We start from the raw sequence: 20,484 nt of genomic DNA, 5'->3' as shown, positions 1-20,484 counted from the left end.
CCTCACGCCCGCACAACTAGAGCACGCGCACCACACACCTCGCTGTGCATGCGCAGAAATGCTGTCTGTTCGTGATCCAGTTGTCAATCACGTGAATGGCAGAGCAAAAGGCATTTATTTACACTTAACATGGATGTTTACATGGATTTATACAGTTAATCCGCCCAAAGTAACTGCGATAGTTGCCAGAACCCCCTCGAGAGCACAGGGTAAATGCGTAAATACTGCTCATGACATGCTGGATGCGGGAAATAGCGCACTGATATATTGCTGCACAGATTTAAAAATGAACACTTTAAAACTGATGTCTCAAGAGCCCATATTTACAGAATCACCATGAAAATGACCATCACCATGTCACAGAAAAGCCCGTGTTATCATTAGAGCCACAACTTACTTCAGAGTGATGCCTTAAGTTGGAGCTTCAATTTTAATCTTGAAATATCCGCTTGTCTTGGTGTTAAATGAAGGCATTGCATGACGAAACCTTTCTTTTTTCACTGTGCAGAGTGAAGAAAGTGTTTCACGTAGTTAGAAGGGTTTGATGCTGCAGCAGTGATGGGCTCGGCTTGAGTGACAGTAGGGCTGGAAATCGATTCCAAATAGAATAGATTCCGAGACATTGGGAATTGAGAATCGACTCTAAAGCTTGGGAAATGGAATGATATGTTAATTTTCGTGACCACTGAAGTCAAGTCATTTTTATTTGTATAGCGCCTTTCACAACACACATCGTTTGAAAGCAGCTTAACATAAAATCATGCATCAACAGAAAATGAAACTTTATAGCCTTAATATCTATAAAGTCTTAGAGTCATCATTGTGTAGTTTGATTAAATATGATTATGAAGTGTGTGTAAAAATAAGTAATTAAATAATAATTGTATTTAGAAACCCAGTGAGCAAACCGAAGGTGACTGTGGCAAGGAACACAAAACTCCATAAGATGTTGGTTAATGGAGAAAAATAACCTTGGGAGAAACCAGGCTCACTGTGGGGGTCAGTGCCCCTCTGGCTAACAGCATGAATATAAAGCCAATATTACTTATTTATGTGCAGTGCAAGTCATGGTTTAAAATTATTAAACTAATTAAGTGTTAAGGGCCAGTGTTTAAACAAAGATTTTTTAAGAACTGTAAGATTAATGACTAATGTCTTTGAAGTTCATCCTGGATTAACTGCAGAAGTTCATATAGATGCACTGTCCTTTGTTAGTTGGCTGATGAAGGCTTTTGTTGGCAGTTTATTCCAAAATTATTTAATGTAGTCATTAGACCAAGGTGATGCTGACCGATATCAGTGAGGTGCTTCGCAGTTCAACCAGCCGGTCATTTTAGTGAGGTCTATCCTAAGTCCAAGGTTCAGGCAATGGTGTAAGAAGTATCCCATGTCTTATGGTTGGAGTTGGCATCAGTTCATCCGTTGAGGTCCATTGTAATAGACTGAAGTGATGTCTGGCTGGCACCGGCTGCATTTAAGAGACATGTAGCAGTGGAGTCCGATACCAGGCAGGAATGGAGCTGGATCCGGCCGGTTCTGGTGACCTTGGGATAGGTTGAGGTTGAGACATGGAAACAAATAGAATAATATTAGCATAGATGCCATTACATTTTTTGCAGAGTTAAAGATCATGATCAACGTTTCAGGTTCCAGCAGACCTAACAAGCCTAATTGTGTGGTGAAGAATAAATTATGTGTATGCCTGGCTAAATAGATGAGTCTTTAGTCTAGACTTAAACTGAGTGAGTGTGTCTGCATCCCGAACAGAGTTAGGGAGACTATTCCATAGTTTAGGAGCCAAATAGGAAAAGGATCTACCTCCATTTGTGGATGTTTATATTCTAGGAACTATTAACAAGCCAGAATTTTGCGATCATAATGAATGTGATGGAATATACAGCATGGTAGAAGGTCACTTAAGTACTGCAGAGCAAGACCATTCAAAGCTTTGTATGTAGTTAACAGAATTTTAAAATGAATACGAAATTTAACAGGTAGTCAATGTAACGACAATAAAATGGGGCTAATATGATCATATTTCTTGGTTCTAGTCAGCACTATGGCTGTTGCATTTTTAACCAATTGAAGTTTATTTATTGAACTTGCTGGACATCCTCGCAGTAATGCATTACAATAATCTAGTCTTGAGGTCATGAACGCAAGAATTAGTTTTTCGGCATCAGCAACAGAGCATGTGTTGTAACTTAGCAATATTTCTTAGGTGGAAGAATGCTGTTCAACAAACATTGGAAATTTGATTTTCAAATGACATATTGGTATCAAATATAACACCTAAGTTCTTTGCTGTTGAAGACGAAGTAACAGTACATCCATCAAGAGTCAAATTATATTTTAGCAGCTTATTTTTAGAGGTTTTTGGTCCAATAACTTGTACCTCTGTTTTGTCGGAATTGAGTAGAAGGAAATTTCTGGACATCCAATCTTTGATTTCATTGATACACCCTGCTAAATTGGAGAAATGTGAAATTTTGTCGGGTTTCAAAGAAATATAACTGAACTACTACACATTCCAGAAGCCTTAACAGCACTAATTCAGTTCACAAAAGGATTATAAAATGAGTACAGCTAAATGATTATCAACCTGATTCTGAATCTTTTGCAGTTCGTCAGCCATAAAATGTGCTCTGTTTGTTTAAATCTGTATGACGCAATCACACAAGCCCTTCAACAAATCGGACAGCTGCTTTCCAGACCTATACTGTAGTCTGCCAATATTTTACTTTGGATCAAACTAATAATCCAATAAAATGCCAAATTTGTGATGGAAAATTGTTGTGTGTAACAACTTCACCGATGTTACAACACTTGTCTGCAACCAGGAGATGGCAGAGGAGGATCAAGTAACAGCAAGTTAGCTTCCCAGTTCACATCAATAAATTAGGTTATAGTTTAAATGATGAATGGACTGCACTCATAAAAGCAAGAGTCTAAGTTCTCTACTCATTCTCAATATTTTTACATTAGGCCAATGTTTTAAAGCATTTTGCATATTTGTTTTCATTCTTTTTCCTCAATTTTTACATTAAAATTATTTTATGAAATCAAATTCAACATAAAGTAATACTATATGAAATAAACCAGTACAAAAACCTGGATTTTTAAATAAAACTAAAATGTTGTATTTAGTGTACAAAAAGTAGTGGACAATTGCATACTAATATAAACCTCTTTATAACAAGATCAGCTGATGGGTGGTAACAGGCAATTTCAGTGTAGATAAAGTTTCCTTCAAATTTATCCCAATTGAAGCGTTGCACTTTGGGATATGCATCTAGGACCAATTTTAATACTAGAATAGACCTTTAAATAGTAAATGCCATTCATTCTATCACAAATAGTGCAAAGAACGCTTTAAAATGCACTGTCTATTATGAGATTTAACTTTAACCTCCCTTTTTTAATGGAATCGAAAAAGAATAGAAAAAATTTGTCTGGAATCGACTCTTGGAATCGATTCTATCGATTCTGAAAACCAGGAATCGGAATCGACTCCAAAATTTCTGGAATCGAATTGCCCTAAGTGACAGCCTGTGACAGCGCACAGCTATGTGAACTTCTGCCATTGTAAACGTCCCATTCAATAATCTCTCAATAAATTACGCATTAATTAAAATTAAATCCAGTAATGTAACGACAGGAACGCCGCCCATTGTAACGAAGTAAATTTTTTTCATTAGAAATTTACTTGAGTGAGAGTAAAAAGTTCCCACTTTTAAACCTACTCTAAAAGTATTTTTTTTCCAAAAAGTTACTCAAGTAAATGTAACAGAGTAAATGTAGCGTGTTACTGCCCACCTCTGTTTCCGACCACATTTGAGGTTGAAGTGGACAAATCTCAAAACCCTGTTTTGCCTCCAGTGTTGGCCCATTTCAAATATATCACCCAAAACACATCTTAATACCAGGTGTAAATGGGGCTTTAATAGTGTTGAGTCTTACCAAATGTATTATGGCTCTTCTGTTATAGAACATATATTGGTGGCAGTATTGGCCAGAGCCCTAAGACCCCTTTATCCCCCTCCAAAATCAGACCTTCAGAATTAATTTAGAAGATTAGAAATTAGAATGGTGGAGGTGCCGAGTGAGGATTAAGGATGCTGCATAATCTATAACAAAGGATGCTTTTCCTGAAACGGGTGACATCCCAGATTAAGACTGTGTCAGTTAGTACTTATGGGACTTTTCCCTTAGAAAGACGCACACTTGTTCTCATTACCCACCTCCTTCTCATCCCCCTCTCTACACCATCACTGCCATAATGAGGCAGCATGGGAAATCGGCACAGTGCCAGCTGATAAGATTGAGGAAGGCAGAGTGTATTAGGTTAAGAGAAAATGCACAGGCGTTGTGCATCTCTTCAGATGTCTATAAGATCAACAACTGAGACATCATGAATATGGCCTGGAGTTGAATAATATTATGGCAATGGTGATGTAATACAATTCTGGTGAACCAAGGGCAAGGGTACAGAGATATGTACTGTAATTCAGCAGCTGGAGCATTTGGAGGCCACAGTTCACACTTTTAATTTCATCATTCTGTCAGCTTTTATTAAAACCCATTCGTTGTGAAGAGGAGAGAAGGGAAGCTGGGGAAGAGGTTTTACGGATAGAGCAGAGCACAAAGTAGAGGGTGTATTGCCATTGACTGGGGACTGGGGCTCTAGAAGTGTAGAGGGGCTCATGATATTCTCAAGATTGATGACTAAGCTTGGGTTGGCGCAACTGGCAGGACAACCTCTTCCAAAACATATATGCAATCATCAGCCCAGCCATCAGGCCCATTTATTACTGTCTTGGGAGGTCATTGAATTTGGATGATGCATTTTCCTGTTTTGCGGCTAACAGTTCAGGGATAGGTGCATAAGAATGTGGAACCTGATACCACTGAGGTGAATAATTATCAGTCACATTGATCTAAAGTCCAGCTGCAGTGAATTTGCCCTTTGTATTGAATTGCTGTAAATTATTGTTTTTCCTCATAGGCTAATGCGATTACTTTAGCTGGCATTCTGTCTTTTTTATAAATGGTTTAAGAAATAGAAGGACTTGTTTGCTGTTGGCATTTTTTGTAGCTGTGTTTTGTTTTCACAGGGGACTCTAAAAGAGAGCATGCATACACTAGTCAATTTTCAGATAGCGCTGATAGCTCAGTCTTGGCACACAGTTTTTGAAGTGTCATTAAAGTGTAAACCCCCATCTCCCCTCCTTCTCTCTTTTCCTCTGAACTCTCTGTCCTCTACACTGTCATCCCTCCAAACCTCAGCAGCCCCATCACACCTCCTTTAATCAAAGTGAATTAAATGATTATTTCTTCCCACCCACCAAAAGATGTAAAAACATGAAAAATAAAAGAAAGGCACGAGTGGCAGTGGTTTTTACATCTTCTCCAATTCATGTTTTTCGCAGTACATGTGTGCGACTAAAGATTGAGCACCCCAAAAATGGGGAAGAATGAAGAAAAAAGAAGGGCAGAATAAAATGAAGACTAACAACATATGAATTTCAAATTTGCGGAGAGACATCAAAGTGCGCCATCCTGGCCGCCTTCGACAAGGACGCACACTGATTTTTAATCCAGTCCCCTGATTGTATCGCCACCCTAACGAAGAGCTGAGTGGGCCCTGCCAGGGAGAGTGGCATCGGGCAGAGGGAGATAGAGAGAGGGAGAGATCAGAGAGGAGAGAAGAGGAGATGGAGGAGGAGGAAGGAGAGAAGAAAGGGGAAGCTTTTCCAAACACAGGCAGTCGAACCCTTTGTTGTTGTCTCGATCAGAGAGGCGCTTTCATCAGAGCGGGAACGGTTTCCACTCCTCTCAGTTTTGGTAAGAGGGAGTGAGTGTGTATATGTGTGTGCATGTGCAAGTGTTTGGTGATGGCGTGGGTACCACTCAAACATCACCATCCAAGGACTTCTGTCTTTGTTCAAACTTCAGTTACAGTTTAAATATGACTCTGTGTCTGTCTATGAAAAGCAGTGCTTCCTCGTGTACATCTGGGAATTTAGTGGACTCTAAAGTATAACCATTTGAGAATGTTTCTATGGAAGGACTGATGCAACAGTTTTTTCTGTGCATTTGGAATACCAGCACTGGTGCCAGTTTATGTGCCTAGCAACTGGAGCAAAGAGTGTGAGTGAGAGCATGAAAGAGTGTGTTCACAGCCAACTGTAAGTATACTATAAGAAAAAGCAGCCTATAAGAGTGTCAGTATGTTAAACCCTAAATGGCTTTCACACATTTGACAAACAAACTTGCTTGCTCGCTTTGTCAAGAGAGATTCTTAACCACTTTGCTACCCACACATACAGGGTTAATGATCTAGTCTTGCAGCATAAAGGGCACAAGTTCAAACCAGTTAAGGGTGAACCATAAACTAAAGTGTTACTTGAGCGCAGCACCAAGGAGACTGGCTCAGCAGGTCAGGACTCTAATTTTGTGTGTGTGCTAAATGAGATAGCATGTAGCAAGTGACATACAAAAAACAAACTTTCACAGAACACACTTGTTTCACTTTTTTATTATTTTTAGGAAATCTCTGTTTCTTCATAATTGTGTAAAAATAATGTAATGTATTGTCTTTTAACAGTTAAAATCTATAACAGACCTTAGTCATAGTAGTGCTGTATTACATTTTTGACAGGAACGGAAAAGAGGCTGCTAGGTACAGGCAGGTTAAATGCCCAAACATACTCTACACAAGTATGTGAACGCAGACGCCCCTTGCTACGCAAAACCGATTTCACGTGTCGTTGTGTTGTGAAATGTGTCAGCGCTCAATTCATAACACGATGCAAGTATGCGCTGCATTCTCAGCATTGCCGCAAGGGGCACTAGAGCGGATTTTCTTTCTCAACTATCGACTCATCTTCCACATCCGGGCTGCATCCGAAAATGTAGGCTGCTGACTTGCTGCCTAATCAGTTAATGGTTTAACTGACAGCTGTTTTGAATGAATGAAACTCTTTAAGAAACTGGTCTCCGAACAGTTTGAAAAGCACTTTATTTTCATCCTGCCTCCACAGCCTCCAAAGGCAGCATTTTCCTGGTTTCAGACGCAGCACCGGTTTCGTGGCCATGCCTAAGAAATCTATTGCCCTCTTGTGGTCCGAGGTTTGTAACCACCAGAGCAAAGCAAGAGCGCATGTAATGTACAATGGGACTACGTGTTGGCCATTTGTTGGCCAAGAGCTCGCATCTGCATTTGTGTACTTGAGTGAAGTATGTTTCGGCCTTTACAGTCTTTTCAATAGCATGCACTAAATAAAGTTTTTTTTTTTTTTTACTTGTTTTCTGGAGCTTTTGTATGCTGCCTTTTTTTTTTTTTTTTTTTTTCAGTTTCGTCAGCTGAACCATTAACACCAATTTAAACAACAATACGACTGTATCCCTCACAGCCTCATTTCCGTTCTCATCAAAAATTAAATATGGCACAACTCAAAAAAAAAAAAAAGGTCCATTACATAAATAATATGATGAATACAAATAATTCTAGAGACATCTATAAATTTTACTTAAAAGAAAAAAATTCAAAAAATTTATACTTTTTTTTGACATGCCAATAAAAATAAACATTTAAATAAAAAATGTGTGTGTTTGTGTTTGTGTGTGAGGTGTTCGGATGTGACACTTTCAGTGCCCCATGGCCTTACCTGTGAACATATGGTACATAAAGGACTTACAGGCACCAAACCTGTTCCCTCTACATCCTGCTGTCTTAACTAGGCATGCTGCCCTGCAAGATACAAAGAAGATGTGTGAATTTGAGTGTGTGTGAAGTGTCACCTCACTTAAAATGAAGTAACCCATTTGCACATCCCCATTCCTTCGAGTACACGTTTGCCAGGAAATATCCTAATTTATACCTGTGTTAATCATCGGTAATGCACAGGAAATCTTCACATGACCCTGATCAAATTTCCATGTAATATTTCCTCCACACTTTGGTTTTCTGGCACAGTCCTCAGTCTTTGGATTGAAAAGCTCAGTGTTGTGTCATAGTTTGTGTTTTAGTCTTTGTTTAGCTGATCTTGGTATCTGACTTATCTCTAAGAAGTGTTCTATCTGTGGGGCTTGAACAGTTTTGGGGAGTAACTAACTAAATTTAGGGACACTACTAATTACAGATTTCAGTAGCGAGACAGTACCTTGGCTAATGTCAAAATAATGTAGCTTTTGCAGAAATGAGCTAAGTAGTGGTGTAGCATCACAAAACTCTACATTTGTCACATTATATTGCAAGCATAGCAATGGGCACATGGGAATAATCAAACACACTCGCCTAAACCTTCCTCTCTCATAATCACTCAAAATCCTGCACCCATAGGTCCACCAGGCAAAGTTTTTGCATTCTTCCTTTTTCGTTGCCTTAGCAGGAAACTAAGTCTGATATGTCCCGTGTAATAGGTTGTGTGTACATCCTTGTGTGAAATGTCTATTATGCACTTTACAACAGCTTTCAAAAACAAAGCTTGCATCGAGGGCATGCAACTCTTACAACAGAAAACTGGCTGTGTGTGTATGTGTGTGAAGAGAATAAAGAGATAGAGATGTGCTTGCTTAGAGAGTGTTAGAGAGAGAGAGTGAAGCACTGTGCACTGCCTCCGGCTACCATTATGTCTTCCATTTGTCTGTAGAAGTATGGGTCAGTGTCTGTGAGAGGGAGAGTTTGTGTGTGCTTGCTGTGGTTAGTCCTGTGTGTGTGTGTGTGTGTGTGTGTGTGTGTGTGTGTGTGTGTGTGTGTGAGGACAGGGGTTGCTCTCATTATCATGTGGTGTGTGTGATTAGCAGGGTTGTTGCTGCAGTAGGCAGGCTGCATCATTTACCATGCTGTCAACACTATAGCCTTCCACTGAGCTCTGCTATTACTCACCATACTACACACACACACACACACAGTTTCACTCGCTACATGTGTGTGCATGACCAAGACAAAATATGTCAGAACCGTTCGAGAGCTTTCATATGCAGAATTTGCATAGTATCAAACTCAAATCAGATCAGTGCATAGATAATTGAGAGTGATGGCAAATGAAAAAGTGTTTTTACACATCACCAGTATGGTAGTGAGCTGAATCAACAGCACAATGAACCTGACCATACATTTGTAAAGTATGAATTATAGAGTGTGATTGTTCAACACGACTACTGCGAACTAAACACTGAAGGTTAAGGCAAATCAGCAAAGCCTGTCATAAAAGCATGGGCGGCTTTTCCAGCTAGTGGTGCACTGAAATTATTTATCAGCATTGGAGAGCATTAAAAAAATTCCTAAGGCACCACTGCTTTTTAATTGCCAGAAATGGGTTGTAAATGATAGTAGATGGGAAGAGCAAAAGAAGTTTTGTAATTCATAAGATCTCAAAAATAACTGCCACAATCGGAGATGCCTCCTCTAAAAACAACTTTCCCACCCCATAGATGGAAAATAAAAAAGCGAGAAAAGGAAGGAGAAAAAAAGCGCATCTAAAAGAAATGGAGGGATTAGGGCTTTGCAAGAGTTTACTACGCTCATTTTGTGTGGGGGACCTGCAGGATTACAGATAACAAATGTTAGCGGAATGCTCTGACCTGCTTGCCGAGAGAAAAGTGTGCCTGTTCGTGCTAAAACAGCAGAGTCGGCTTTTGCAACGCTGTTTAAAGAAGAGGAAAGAAAAGGAGTGCAGAAGAAAAAGATTAAGAAGAGTATTGGGGTGGGTAGGAGGAGTGAAAAAAGAGAAAGCATAAAGAAAAGGGGAGCTATATGTTGCACGGATGCTAAACAGTTGGTTTAGTGTAACGGTGTGAAGATTGTTAATTAATGAAGCGATTAATTGCATCGACTGGGCGATTTAGGAGATTTTCAGTGAGGTGTTAGCTTTAAGCTGATTTACCCTGAGTCTACACACAAGCTCCGGCACCGAACAGTCTCCCATTTTTTGCTTTGCTTTGTTTGTGTGCGGGCCTGTTGTGCTGTTACACTTTCCACTCAAGCAAACAAGTCAAATTTCATCTAAGCCTTCCTATAAACTCTTATTACTAATCATCAGCCATGCATGCCCAGCATGCTCTCGAGTTCTCGCCCTCCCTTTCCATTCCAGTACCTGCAGGGCTGAAATTGCAGCTGGGGCCTGGGGGATTCGGGCTTTGCTATCTTGACTGACCCAAGTGCCAGCTGCTCTCAGACTGGTCAATCCTCAATTAAAAGCAGCCTAATTTAATTCAGTCTGCCGGTGAGTGCTTGACCACTGACGACACTGAGACAGGAGCACTTGGCGTCTGGTCGTGTCCCCTTTTTGGCTGGAGCTGATCTGGTCACTTTGCCTTTTGCCATCATTGTCTCACTTTATGGCAGGGTCAAATAAGCCCATACCTTCCTCTTAGACAGTCACTGGATGGGGCTGACCTCATAAACACACATAAGGAGAAATCTTGGGTGTTTTGCATGTACATAACCCTGTGGCTAAAAGTTCAGTGTGAACATATTTTGGTAATCCCAATGCTTCTGCTAAACCTGCAAGGACTGCAGCATCTTCAGCCCTGTTCACTGACCTCCCTAAAGTCTTCTTGATATCACACGGTGCTATTCATACCCAAATGACCATTCAAGCAAATGTTATTTTTTCTTTAACTGGACTCCTCAGATGTTTTTATAGCAAGTCTCTCAGTCCTTTCAGGCCCCTTTGAGCCTAATGAAACACAAAAGCAGGAAAAACAGACAGAATGAGTAAACAGTGGAACTCCACAGAATGACCAAAGGGAACGATTTGGGTTCATTAGGCATGCATTAACATGAATTACTATCTAATTAAAAGGAAGCAACTCATTAATAACTTTGGTGAGGGCCTCTAGATGCTCTCTTGAGTGTGCGCTGACACATGGAACTCTGCAGGTTTTATGCTGGCTTTGCCTCACGATGGCTGCAACCAGGGAAGACAAACAGGTCTTGAAATACTCAACTGCAACAGACAGTTTACATGAGGAAATCCACAAAGGTTTGCCAAATCAATCTTTAAATATTTAAGTGACTGAATAATTATTTAATGCTTTACATAAGGTTCTCAGCAGTTGTAGTTTCTTGGATGAGTTTGATGGCTGAAATTAAATATTAGTGAATTTTTAGATAAAAACACTGTAAATTCGCTGTAAACAGGTGTGAATGGCAAACCCAAATGTATAACACTTACAGACATATATATATAGAGAGAGAGAGAGAGAGAGAGAGAGAGATATTCAATGCTCAATTGGACTTTGGTGATGCCCAGTTTGTTCTGCAACAGTCTGTTCAGAAACTTTTAAAAATACATAAATAACTAAATGTACTTTTAAAAAATCATTCACACCAATAGAAAGTAAACTAAACAACTATAATTGTTTATGCTTTTGCTCAAACCATTTTTGATTATTGCTAAATGCACTGTAAAAATTGAAAAGATTGAATTAAAATTTTATATTCAATCTTTGACTAATCTAGATATAGTAATATATCTAGATATAGTAATATAGAAATAGTGTCCCAAATCATAGAAATTCTATAAACAAGTTTAATGCAGCATATTCTGTGGCTTGAATTGAATCTGATTTAAATTAGTTCTGAATCTTAAACTTTAAATCTTGGATAATCGCACACTTAATTGTGTTATACTTAAAGTATAGGGGCAAATATCGTAAAGCCATAATTCTGTAATGAAAAAAATTAAAATAAAATTCTGTTAAATAGTGTGATGTAAATCACCTCTTCTATCTCTGGATCTGCTTCCACAGAAGGCAAATTATGTTTGCACTATATTTTCTCTATCATCATCATCAGCTTTCGGCTCCATTAATCCTGTCAGGAGAGATGATGAAACTCGATCAGCATCAAGCTGAGTATTATTATAAACATAAATCTATACAAATATCATGGTTACACTTTATAAAAACATTCATTAATAAGTCATCAAACATTTTAGAAGGTTTACCAGATTGTCAGATAATGTACATTCTGATAGCTAGAAATGTCATGAAACTGAGAATCTTACATTATCATACATATTCATAGCTGAATGTATGTCAGTGTAAACAACTTTTCTGTTAAGCATCATATGATGTCTGATAAGGACTTTGAAAGTAATAAAGTAATGAGTGTAATTTAATAAGACAAAAAGAGATCCAAGACTAAAGAGAGTAAGCCACATGTCAAGAAGAACTTGATTCCTGAAAAGTTCTAGAAACAAATAATTTAATAGGAGTGTATGATTCAGAGTTAGAGCCTTGAAATTTAAGTAACAGAACAATTTGATATCAAGTAAAAGTAAACTAAAAGCATTGGTTATTGCAATCATCTATTAAGCCAGAACATGTCAGCAGTTGATAAGTGAGCGGATGGGTGTAGTGGCAGCTTGTCCAACATCACAAACCCACTGCATCACAGGGATTGGGGGAAAGTGACGTTGATTTGATTGACCATTGTGCAGGCAGACAGTGGAAGAGAGGCCCAATGTATTCAGGAGCATGCTTCTAACCCCTTCAGCCCACAAGCTGTTTACCACTCTATCAGCTGCTTACCAAGGGTCTGGCTGCCATCCATATTCAGATGGCACATATTCCACTGCTTATCTCACAAGCCCCCCCTCCAAAAGCTCCCCGTTTCCCTCCACACATATATACATACAAAAACGCATCTTTATGGAAGCAAGTTTCAAATGCACACCCAGAAGGGGGCAGGATAAAGATCACCTTGAATTCAAAGCAAAGGATTGAGGCCTTAGTGGACAGAATGGACAGCAACACAGGTTAAGGCACCAAACTTTGTGTAAAAAAAAAAAAAAATTAAAAAAAAAAAAATTTGATTGCTGAGAAGACCTGCTTTTCAAAAGAAAAGCAGATAATCTTTGGTACAGTAAATAACAAAAAATGAAATCATAGTAATGACATACTAATTTTATATGAATCAGTTTTGTCACAATTGACTGAAAGCATTTTTTAATTGAAGAAAACAAGAAAATGACCAGAGATTTCAAGTTTAAAACTGGGCTGTTAGATTACCATTACAAGACTAAGGACAGCCTCAACAAACTCAAAATGTGCAAAAAGTTAATTTCATATTAATTTCAGTTAAAGCAATTAAATGCAGTGTCTGCTATCCAAAAGGCCCTAGTTTGATTAAAAATAATAACTTTCTAGGATATTGTAAAAATTTTGTTTTAGAACATATTCAGTCTAAAAATGCTAGATTGCCTCTAAGTGCACTTCTAGACCTTTCTATATCTAAAAATCCTCATAAATGCTGTTAATCAAAATGGAAAAATTAAACGTGGGTAGCCTGTAGTTTATAAATAGGGATGCCATCCATTACAAAAGCACTGCGCATAGAATTAGCTGAGTAAAAATGTCAGGTTGGTCTCCTTCTCACACTTCATGTAAAAAATAAATAATAAAAAAAAGTGGCTTAGCGCGAAACAGTAGTTCTCTCTGGCTGTGAGGAAAGTGTACCCTTATCTCTTTGCAATGGCCAGTGATTGAAGTTAGGAACTCTTTCCATGGCTAATTGTGCGCCGGTGTTTCCCATGAATATTCATGCGTGCATCGTCAGGGCCCCGCCTAATTAGCCCAAAGATAAGTCGAGAGTTGGAGAGAGATAGCCCACACCTTTTACAGAAAGGAAAACATTCCCTCTTCATTCCCTCGGGATGCCTGCGGAATCGCCCGTGTTCATTAACCAAAAAAGAAAGAAACAGGTACCTGAAAAAGCGCAGGATGTGTCTGTAAATTCCTGGCTACTCAGGAAGCGCGTGTACCCATTACGCATGTCTGTCAAACCGAACCGGTGAAAAACAAACGGTAAATGTAAGGAGAGGTGAATCTCAAGTGGAGTGAATCCTTAATTAAAAACACTGATTTAAATTTAAGTCAGGGTGTCAGTATTGTAGCTACTGGTGTTTCCAGTCGGGTAAGAATTAGGAAAGAGTTTGAGTATTTCTGTAATCTATTTAAAGTGTTTAAAAGTGTTAGAAGTGTTTGTTTAAAACTACTTCTCTGGCTCATTATTTTTTCATTAAAATTGCCATACCTCTCTCATTATAGACACCAAAAGATTATATCATAATGTGTCATTTGTCCTGGTTTATGTAGCATACTATTATGCAACTTTTTTTATTATCAATTCTAAATACACTGAGATCAAAATTTTAATGCATAACCCTATCAACGTAATCTATTTATTTGATAATCTAATAGCCTACCAGTTGACGTCATTGAAACGGAATAATTGTCTTTAACACGATCCATTGTTTTCGATATCATGATGATTTATTGCTTGATTGAAGATTTTGTGCAACACTAAGCAAATCTGAGTAGAAATATCAACAGTGAGAAATTACTGGAAGCTTAACTGGACCAAAAAAAAAAAAAAAAAAAATCGAAGCATCGCATTTAGCCTTATTTTAACTTGGTATATATATATATATATATATATATATTGAATTTCCACATAATGCTCATGCGACCATGCTAAATGAAAGATAAATAAAAAGTCAAAACTATCTAACTTTTTAACCTCTATGATAATGAAATTGCACATGAATTGTTTCAGCACTGACATCCACAGATAAGGTTATATTGCCTACTGTTTGCTGTTTTCTGAACACTTTCAAGGCCTATGGTTAATGGAGGGTTTGACCGACCAGACTCTAATTATATTCAAGTGTAGGGGGTCCCTCGTGCAGAATAAAGCACGTGACTACAGACGCATGGGATCTTGAAAAAAGAAGACTAGACCCTTAGAAACCAGGCCAGTGGATTTTTATAGGACATGTAAATATGTAAATACACAAATATTACTGTAAATAAAAGAAAAAATCTTAAAATAGAATAGTAAAAAAAACATGTAATTATACATATATATTTAATATTTTTCATAAATGTTATAATGGAACATTTTGAATCTTCAGAAGGATAATAAGAAATATTATAATTCAAAGCAGGCTGGCAGAAATTAAGTTATAGCCAATAGAAAATTTAATGAGTTGTAACATGGCACAGATAAATACAAGTTAAACTTTTTCTTAAGCTTCGACTTAAATTCTGTGACCAAATATAGAACATCCTGACTTGGATAGGCTACTCAAAGACCACAGTTGTTCCCTACTGTCTTTCATTGCCATCTTGCAAAACAAGGGCTATTATTTGTCTTTTCCTGTATGGCAAATCATTCATCTGACGGATCAGTGTGATCCTTTCAAACCGCTCTCCATAGCAACCTCGTGCATCCCAGGAAAAATTCACCTCGCTTCACACAAGGCCATATTCTTTGCGAAGAAAAAAAGGAAGCATCTGGGCGCTTTTCGAACCACTTTCTTTCGCTGGCGAAGGAAGCACAAGTATTTGACTGTGCTGCTACTGTGACGAAGCTGTCTGGGCAGAAATGACCGCTCTTTTTATAGACTTAAGAATGAGAGCAACCGCACAGTGAAGCATACTCATTAACTGCGGCTCTTGGAGAAGTGTTGGCCACCGAATCGCATTCTGCAATACGACACGCTTTAGATGACAATCCTGTCATCTGCTTGCCTATAACTTTGTTATTTTGCGTGACTCATATCATTTTCACCCGAGGTCACGGTTAAAATACAGTACGTAGATAGTCCCTTGACTCTGTAATCTTCTCTTGGAAGCTGAACTATCACATTTTTACATTATTAAGAAACAGTCGACGTAAGTTGTTTAGAAATTCAGGGAATATATTCGAACGGTAAAGAAGGGGTAATAATTCTATAGAACGCCTAAACCCGATTTAAAGTTACGCATTTTGATGAAAAGCGCGTATCATATTAGTTTGGAGTGGGATATAAACTTTGTTGTTAAACTCCATAAACACCACTGGACTTAAAGATTCTTAAGAAGATAGATGCGTGGAAATTTTCTGATATAACACCTCAGTAAATAATATTAAACTGGCCGGTATAAAATGCATGTAAAAAAATAAAAAATAAAATAAAAAATAAAAAAATAATGAAACCTTTTTTTGTGTGTGTGTGTAAACCAGTGTTGTTATTAGACATGTGATAAATAAATAAATGGTGGCTTTACATAACCACGCCTTTGACAGAGTGGTGACGAGCACTTGTGACCCCAAGAATATAATTTAGCTGACACTTCCATGAAGGCGCAAAGCTCGTGCAGATGGACAGATAGGAAAAGTAGTGTGAAAACTTACCACAGAGAAGCGTTTTGGTATGACGCCTTGAATTCTCCATATGTAACGGCACATTTCCTCTCAAAAGCCACTGAAGACACCCCAATAAGAGCAAGACAAGCACACAGCACGAACGAGAACTAAAAAATACACAGGTAAATAATTTAAATAGAAGTGATACCAATAAAAAAAAAAATCTTCTAAAAAGCTTTGGTTTTAGATGTTGTCGAACGTGTGCCTGATTGCGGAGTTTTAGACGACTGGAACAGAAGAGATGTAAGATTTGTTTAAAGCCCCACATTTCCATTTAAGAACGTGATTGTGTTTGCAAAGATCCCGTTCAATCTTCGCATCTCCCCCTCTCTACCCCTCAGCGTCTCCGAGGCTGCTTTGCAATTCATAGAATTGGTAATTTGCTATTGGGACAAAACGTGAAGGGAAAAATAATCAGATCAGCCGAGAACGAGTACGGAGGAGGCCAGAAGGGAGAAACACTAGATTTATCTGGAAGTTGCTGTTTAGAAAAAAATCTTCGAGTAAAAATATTATCAACACACCACATATCTTGAGTGGACTTTTTATGTTTGTGTAACGGTTGTAAAAATTCATTGGCTGAAAAATTGGTTTGATGAACAAAAGCGAAGAAGAAAAAAATAAAACTTGAGCAATATTTTAGGAATTGTAGTCAAAATATGCCAAAAACACGAAAACATGAAATAGGCTACTTCAGTTGCGTACTGTAGAAGTAGCATACATATATACTGTGATTAGATGGATAGTCATTTATTCACTAAGTTGACTGTAGCTTTGTGGTGCTTTATTTTTACACTGCTGATGAAGATTGTCTGATATTGTGGGCGGACTGTATTTCTATATGTTTTATTGATTCTATTCATGATTGTGGAATTGTGCATTTCTGTGAGACTTAATAGCCCCACGCAAAATCATTCTTTTAATATAGCTGATCTTCATCTTTCTCGTGGGTGTTTCCTGAAATACTTCAGAATCCTAATCTACTTGAAAGAGGAGCGGTACAGTTTCAAACAGAGGTAATGAAAGGCGGTTAAGGGGCATTCTTTCTCCCCACCAAAAAGAGTACCACACTCCCCCACGTGGTTATTTGCAAAACAACCCTGAAAGCCCAGCAGCTTCCTACGGTATTCCTGCTCACGCTGACTTGACTAGTAGGGAGAGGAGAAGAAAGGGGGAAAGGAGAAAGCGTAAGTAAAGCGGCCAATTGCGAGTAACTGGGATCACGGCGCCCGGCGGCCAACCAAGCGGCCTGCAAGAGCTAATGTGGAAACCTGGTGGGGCTGTAGTCTGCGAGGAACCAATGCACGCGAAGGGGAGGCGTGTCCTAGCTCTTCCCTAAGACCTCCCAGAGCAGGTTGTTTCGTTTTTGGCTCTAAAGCTCAAAGATCTCCGAAGTGTTTGTCAGTTTTCTAAATCGGAGCCATGGCGACAACAGCTCAGTATATTCCGCGGAATAACTCATTGCCTTCGAACCCACTAATGCATCCGGATTCGGACAGGATGCATCAGGGAACGACTTACAGAGAGGTGCAGAAAATGATGCACCACGAGTACTTACAAGGGCTAGCGACCAACACGGGACATCCGATGAGCCTGACGCACCATCAGTGGCTGCCAACCTCCAACACCGACTGGACCAGCGGCACCCACATCGGACAACCGGAGCACAACAAAGCCAGCGTTCAGAGCAGAGAAGACCTAGGGAACGGCTATCACAGATCGCACTTGGTCCACCAGGCAACGCAGAACAGCCACCATGGATCATGGGCACCGACCACAACGCACCATTTATCCCCACTCTCTCCCGCCTCCAACGGTCACCAGTCGCTGGTGTACTCTCAGACGGGCTATACTATGTTAAGCCCCCAGCCTTCACTGCACCATGGCTTGCGGGACCCGCTCCACGACGACGCGGGTAGCCATGACAACCAGATGGAGTCTCCTCAGCAGCCGTTCAGCCACCACCAGGACCACTCGGACGAGGACGCGCCCAGCTCCGACGACCTGGAGCAGTTCGCCAAACAGTTCAAGCAGAGGCGCATTAAACTTGGTTTTACGCAGGCGGACGTGGGCTTAGCGCTAGGCACCCTCTACGGAAACGTCTTTTCCCAGACCACCATCTGTAGATTCGAGGCTCTTCAGCTCAGTTTCAAGAACATGTGCAAACTTAAACCTCTGCTTAACAAATGGCTCGAGGAGACAGATTCGAACACCGGCAGCCCCACGAATTTGGACAAAATTGCAGCACAGGGCCGGAAACGCAAGAAGAGGACCTCCATCGAAGTAGGAGTGAAAGGGGCATTGGAAAACCATTTTTTAAAGTGCCCCAAGCCCTCCGCCCACGAAATCACCACTTTAGCTGGCACTCTGCAGCTGGAAAAAGAAGTTGTGCGTGTATGGTTTTGCAACAGAAGACAGAAAGAGAAAAGAATGACACCAGTGGGGGTCCCACATCCTACCATGGAGGACGTATACTCACAAGCGGAGACACCCCCTCTTCACCACACACTACAGAGTCCTGTCCAGTGACTGCTATCATAAACAGTGTCATTATCTGAAAAGAGAAGCGGACATTGGATTTTGTTTATCCCCCTTTGTTATCCCAAGGTATCAGAGACAGAAAGTTTGGGAAGAGTTCGTTGGCAGTGACCGGAGATGCAACGGCAGCATAATGGGACGTCACTAATTCTCAATAACTTAAAAATGCATTCATTACTGAGTCAGCTTCATGTGCATTTATGAAATCAGTACCTATGTTTACGAAAATGCTATCATTTGTGCCATTCTGGAAAAAGTCGACTATTTCACCTCCGATCAAAGGGAGCTATAAGCCACAAAAAGAGCTATGTCTCCCGGTCTCCCAGGATGGGTTCGCCTGTCTTGCTGTTTGTCTAATGTAAATCAACAAAGGAGAGTGGACAGTGATGCTTCTTTTATTAAAGCGATTAACCAGAATAATTATTACAATGATTTATCTGATATTACTTGCGATGTTTACTTTATTTGGGATGTTTTAAGGTTAAAATCTAACATTAAGTGCAAAACTGTCTGTCGAGTATTTCACTTTAATTTAAGACTGACTGACAGACAGATGAAATTCTTGATGAAAAAGGCACTTGGTGAAAACCTCTCATTCAAACAAGTGCACCAGGAACTGTTTACAGTTATCACTCCTTAGCACCTGATATCGTCTAAAGATGTAGAGACGTTAAAACGGCAACGTGGAATTCTGGTTTCTGGTATAATTTGTCCCTCTTTGCATGAGGCACTTGTTATTGAGTTATTAATATGATTTTATCTCTTGATTATTCAAGTATTTTTGTCCGAGGTACGCCATTAATGCTTTACTTGTTTACAGCGTAATTTTGAATCGGCACTATTCCAGCAAGTCTGCTTCAGCTAAACTAATGAGAGTGATGTGTCAAAAACGAAACGGAAAGAAATATCTCAGGTAATTTTCAATGCCCAAATATCGTGCTGTACTCTTGGTTCTTCTTGAATATTGGCTAGGTTTTGACACTCTCCAAGTCAGCTGTGCCCGTTAGTTTATGTTAATTACATTTTGCATCCTACTCATGATTTTGGACACAGATAAAAGTAGTCGATATTATAGTGAATAAAGGGTGTTTTTGGAACTTCTTTTCAAGATTGGGGTAAAAATGGGAGGCTGATAACGTTCTACGTTTCGTGTCGTTTCTCAAGGTCTGGCATTTTTCATTGAACAGCAGGTGTTCATTTCTGCAGTGTTATTTGAAACAGTGTGAATATCAACTTTTTCCAAAAAAATAAATAAAAAAAAAATTTAAAAAAAAAAGTAATAAAAATAAAAATACAAGAGAAAAGATTTTAAATTAATAGTTGTCGGGATAATTTCCAATATGTAAATATGTCGAATATGTAAACATATGTATTTGTTCTGGGTTCGTTTTTATTTTTTTGTTTTGTTTTACGAGCAGTTTTGTACACTTACTAATTCCAAGAAGATATTTTAATATTTCATTTATGACCATTTATATATCTATATATTTATTTCTTAAGTGTGTTTGGAGCTTTTTTTTTTTCTTCTTCTTCTTTTTTTTTCTTTCTTTCTTGTTGCAGTGGAACAAATGTTTTGTTTACTACATTGGTTGTATGTTGATTGCGAAATGTAGACTGCAAAGTCACGTTTATATTTATGTTATAGTAATATTTTATTACTTACATAAAACATATATACAAGAAAACGGCTTCTGTCTTTATTCATGCACACATCCATGCCTACCAAACGATGGTGAACGAAA

The 20,484-nt window shown here is 39.0% G+C and overlaps 1 protein-coding gene across 1 annotated transcript; it reads left to right on the top strand.

Annotated features, from left to right (window-relative positions):
* The first annotated feature begins 17,625 nt into the window (after positions 1-17,625).
* LOC127453326 (POU domain, class 3, transcription factor 1) lies at positions 17,626-20,018 on the top strand. The gene has a single exon (XM_051719655.1). The coding sequence runs from the start codon at positions 17,627-17,629 to the stop codon at positions 18,731-18,733; it is 1,107 nt and encodes a 368-aa protein (XP_051575615.1). The 5' UTR covers position 17,626; the 3' UTR covers positions 18,734-20,018.
* The last annotated feature ends 466 nt before the right edge of the window (positions 20,019-20,484 follow it).

This window comes from Myxocyprinus asiaticus, chromosome 15, assembly GCF_019703515.2.
Source record: "Myxocyprinus asiaticus isolate MX2 ecotype Aquarium Trade chromosome 15, UBuf_Myxa_2, whole genome shotgun sequence".
Lineage (NCBI taxonomy): Eukaryota > Metazoa > Chordata > Actinopteri > Cypriniformes > Catostomidae > Myxocyprinus > Myxocyprinus asiaticus.
The sequence above is the reverse complement of the archived record's forward strand: the minus strand, read 5'-3'. Positions and strand labels throughout refer to the sequence as shown.